Genomic DNA, 5,000 nt, shown 5'->3' with positions numbered 1-5,000 from the left:
TCTATAGTATCGATCGCGAGGGTCACTCATGCGTCGAAAAGACCACGATTGGACTTGTTTGTCCGTCGTGAACTGGGCGACGCATTAAAGAGAAACATCCGGGAGGTTTACCGCGATGTGACCCCTGTAATGAGGGTAGTCCTAAAACGCCATCTCAGCTATTGGGATAGGCGTCTTAAATTTCCATGGGACTGGCGTATTGACGTCTACAAACCCTGGAGGGACCGGCAATCCCTTCCAACCCCCATTACGCAGGAAGCCCGGGAGGAGTATACCTCGATCATGACTTGGAATGTTAATGGATTCCACTCCAAGATAATTGAGATTGAGGATGCCTTAAGGACGGAACGAGTTGCGGTTTGCGCTATCCAAGAGACCCTTGTAAATAGCGGCGCCAAACCTTTGGTTATCCAAGGGTACAACTCTTATACGGTCCCCTGGGAAGAGGGATTTAGAGGACAGGCTGTATTAATAGACAACAGATTACCTTCCTATCGAGTCCCCCATGAGGAGCCATGGCTCTTACATGTCAAAATATCGCATTGGCGGCATGCCAGTGGTGCTAATAAGGTACTACACATTATGGGCGTGTACTTCCCCTCCGGAGGAAATTACAGAGGCAGCAGACGTAAAAAGGTGCAGCGCCTCGTACAAATCACCAATGAAATTTTTGAGGAAAAACCTACAGACATAGTGGTAGTGTTGGGGGACTATAACATGGCCTTCGACAAGTTGTCTAGATACCTAAACAACTGCGACAATATAATAACGGGCATACATACGCGTGGTTCTAACTTTTCTCGATTCCCAGTTAGAGGAGGTCCTTCCGACCTCGACCACATAGTAGGAAGCCCCGATGTATATACATTTTTTCGCCGTCCACGAGTCTTAAGAAGGTACGCGGCTAGCGACCATCGCCCGGTGCTACTAAAGTGTCGAATTGTAAACGACGCCCCAATAGTACGCAACAACCGGGTTACATATAATAAAAAGATGATCAACCGCGGAAAGGAAGCGTTAGTTCTCTCGAATAAATGGGAGACCCTCTACGACCGACTTACCTACAGAGGTAGGCAAGAATTATGCACGTTCCGGGGCGAGCTGTCCCTGGGTACGGACAAATTTAATGACGTCTTCGATGAGGAGTGCAGGGACCTCCAAATGAAGAAAGATGTCGTAGATGGCAAACCGAAAACTAAACTTCCAAGAAAAATACAACAACTCTTAAGCCGATACAAAGGTTACTCCAAGCGTCTTGCCCAAGCAGAACGGCAAGGTAGCGCTGATGCGGATCACCTGCGTGTCCTATATTCCAGAGCTCGAAACAAGTTCCGCAAGGAGCAAGGGCAATGGAAGGCAAAACAGCGAGAGTTGGAGTACTCCAGAATAGCCGATGACATGGCCTCGTATGACTTTAAGTCAGCATGGACACGGCTGAAAGCGCGGACGAATCTGTCGAGTTCTACGGGCGAAGGACAGCCCATGAAACCTAGTCAACCTCTAAAGGATGACAAAGGGCATTTGCAGACAAGCCCAGAGGGTATACAAAAAGTGATGTCTGACCATTATAAAAAGCTCCTTCAGGACGATAAAGATGGTCAGATGCGCGACTATGAGTACTGGCGCGATAAATTCCCATATCAGGATGAGGTCAGTCGGGACTACGAACATCTGGGCCTTAGCGCTCCGATGGAATGGCCCGAATGCCTATCCTCAATCAGGGAGATGAACGGGGGTACATCTCCAAGTGAAGACGAGCTCCATATAGACGTCTTCAAGGGTATGGTCGGCGAGGAGTGTATGGCGGAGTTGAAAATTCGGAACCCACAGTTCGTACGCAAGGATAATATCCAAGTGAACCTGCCGAAGAAACTGCTCCCAATGCAACCAAGAACGCCGATGGGGAAAGTAGTGTTTCACCTACTTAATTCAGCTTGGGAACTGGGGGATATCCCAGAGGCCTGGGAGGAGAACACCATCGTCTCTTTGTTCAAGAAGGGCGATCCCGAGCTACCGAATAATTATCGGGGCGTAACACTCATCTCTGTGTTGGAGAAAATCCTGACCGGAGTTATGATGGCACGTCTATACGGGACTCTAGAGAGTGCGGAAATTTTGGACCCCGAACAAGCGGGTTTCCGTCCCGGTGAAGAGGCCATTGGCCAATTCATTGCACTTGCAGAAATAGTCCGGCGGCGCGGAGTAGTTGACGAAAAACTCCGTATCACACCAACCTTTGGAATCTTCATTGACTTCAAAAAGGCATATGACAAAGTGCCTCACGGGATGTTGTGGGTGGCTTGTGAAAACATGGGGATCAAAGGTCATATGTTGCGTATGATCAAAGCACTCTACAAAAGAACACGAGTAGCCGTACGGGCGGGGGGCGGCAATGCTGAGGCTTTTGACCTATGGAGAGGTCTCAGACAAGGTTGCCTCCTTTCACCTATACTTTTCATTATCTTTGTAACAAATCTTCTGCAGTACATTCGATACCAGGACGTGGAACATGGAGTCGATGTACCGCATAAGATGATTTGGGACAAGAACCAGGCGAGATGTCTTGGATTGCTATATGCAGATGATGTAGTTGGCTTTGAAGGGAGTATTGAATATTCTCGGAAATTCATATCCAACTTGTATAGATGGAGTAAGGACTTTGGAATGGAGATAGGATATGATAAATGTGGTATAATGCTTCAAAGGGGAGGTCAGGTCTCCCCTATTGGAGCAAGTGGGGGCACGGTCTTACCCGCCGGCTTCGGCTTCCCCGCTAGTCCTCAAACCAGAGGGCAACACTGTCAAATTGTTCCGGAACACCCTAAAGCTCGTTGCGCCGCCCATCGTATAGTAATAGAAATGGGCACCTCACAGTCCTGAGGGTATGGAAACAGTCAACGAGATGCAGCTTGAAAAGGCGAATGGGTTATCGGCAGCGAAGGTCCTCACTCCGGAGTGATCAGCGTTCAACGACTAGACGGCAGTGGGCCCGGAATCGCAACTTCTGGGCTTAAGATATAGTCTTTATAACAGGGAAACTTGTGGTCCGCACCTAAACACTACAGGCTGGTTTTATGCTTTCGAGCATACCTGTGGGAGCCCGAAGTCGGACAGCCTCTGAAGTCGACCGTTTAGTTAGTGGACAGGTTGCCAGCTGTCAGCTGTGGGGGAAAACTGTACCCCAAGAGGTAGATATTCTCGCCTGAGGCTAAACAAGGCTGCTCGCATATGGGTTAGAAAGTGCGCACATTACCTACACGTTTGTATCTGCGAAGTCATTGGGAGCCCCAAAGGCATCATGAAAAACCAAACTTCGAATAGAGAGTGGCGCTGGTCAGGAGATAATTGGAAGGGCAAAGCTCGGTGGACTCCCTAGTAACTCATAAGTACAAGTAAATCGTGGCAGGGTCCCTCCCTTGGTAAAGGAGGCTAACAAGAAGGATACAGAAGGCCCAGCTGCGTAGGGAAACATTTTGAGACCTGGTTCAAGTCGAGCTAACCCGAAAAGGTGGACCAAGATTCTGGGAATCTGCTCCTCAAAATCCCCCACCATTTATTTCTGTTCTTACCCGAAAAAGCCATTGGCTAGTTGTTGCCGTAGAGAAAAGCAATGTGGTCAACGGATAACGCACTGCGATTGCGCTTCGAACAAACCAAATTTGCAACACCAGAGGGAGAAATCCCGAAGGTGGACCACTACAAGTACCTGGGGATCACGGTAGATCGTTTCTTTGCCGATTCTCGGGGAGTTATCGAAGGTGAAGCCAACACTGAAACCAAGTACGTTAAATACTTGGCCGATAAGGGTCGAAAGACCTTACATGCACTAAGGCCAGTGCTCACCGACCGCTCTTGCCCTTTGCCCATAAAAGTGGCTGTAATCCGCACGTTTCTCATCTCCCGCATGTTATACGGAGGAGAATGGTTGGCGTTTAAGCAGACCAATGCTGCCCCAATTCAACGAATCGTCAATACGGCGATTAAGTGGTCGTTGGGACTACGCAGCAACGATACTGTAACTGAATCCTGGACATTGTCATATGAACTTGGCATCCCCTCCGTCGAGGAGGAAATGGCGGCAGCCCGAACGCGGCTGTTCACCAAAGCCAAGAATCGCTCACGACCGATGAAGACATGGCTTCATGAGTTGACCACACTACCAATGTGGGGGCAAAAACGTACGTGGCTGAGTACATCAGCACGAGAAATACAATTGCTCTTGAGTAAAAAGGATAAATACGGGACTCTTTTAAATAGACGGGGCGCCGCCCCAAGGCAACAAACGCCACCAGCAGGACCACGCCCGAGGGATGCCTTGGATTTGGGACAGATTGAGGAGCTGTTAGAGGGAGTGTGTCATGACGGTGATATCCCTCTCCGTGAATGGGCCTTGAGAGGTAGGATGTACGAATTGCATATCCGGTCAAACCGATATTCGTCACCTATGCTAGATGAAATAAGAAATCTTCTGGCAGGCATAGTCGACCCCGAAGACGTGGACTTACAGTTCCCTGAGGGTTTAGAGCGAACAGCTCTACGCATTATGGATAATTCCTTCGATGCGGCTTTCGAGCGATCCCAGATGTTGACCTTAGTGGCCAACCCAAAGAAAATGCACTGGGAACATGAGACGGTACGTTCCGTCCGAGACTGTGTATTGGAACGTCAGATGGAGGCTAACCATTCGGTTACCTTTGAACAATGGTACGACAAGTATGCCCTCGGTGCAACGAGGGGTTTCATACGAGCCTCCATCAGACGACCCGACTTGAGAGACGGTGTGAAATGGCTAGTAGCGGCTCGAACCCGTTCTTTTCCACGAGTGGAAGAACGGTGGCGAGCAATCACATTTTCTGGAGAAACCCCTAGTTTCTCTAAAGAGAACTGTCCTTTGTGTCAGTCTCCGATCAAGCCAGGGTGGGAATGGGCACACCTGATGCTGGAATGTAAACATGCAAGAGTCCGAGGCGCACGACGGCGCCACTTGGGGACTAGCATCA

The 5,000-nt window shown here is 49.3% G+C and overlaps 1 protein-coding gene across 1 annotated transcript; it reads left to right on the top strand.

Annotated features, from left to right (window-relative positions):
* Positions 1–993: 993 nt before the first annotated feature.
* SCP_2100020 (hypothetical protein) lies at positions 994–2,880 on the top strand (the record flags this gene model as incomplete). The annotated part of the gene is made up of 1 exon (XM_027765388.1): positions 994–2,880. The coding sequence occupies one exon, from the start codon at positions 994–996 to the stop codon at positions 2,878–2,880; it is 1,887 nt and encodes a 628-aa protein (XP_027621189.1).
* Positions 2,881–5,000: the final 2,120 nt, after the last annotated feature.

This window comes from Sparassis crispa, assembly GCF_003851025.1.
Source record: "Sparassis crispa DNA, contig_000020F, whole genome shotgun sequence".
Taxonomy (NCBI): Eukaryota; Fungi; Basidiomycota; class Agaricomycetes; order Polyporales; family Sparassidaceae; genus Sparassis; species Sparassis crispa.
Note: the sequence above shows the minus strand (reverse complement) of the source record. Positions and strands in the feature narration are given on the sequence as shown.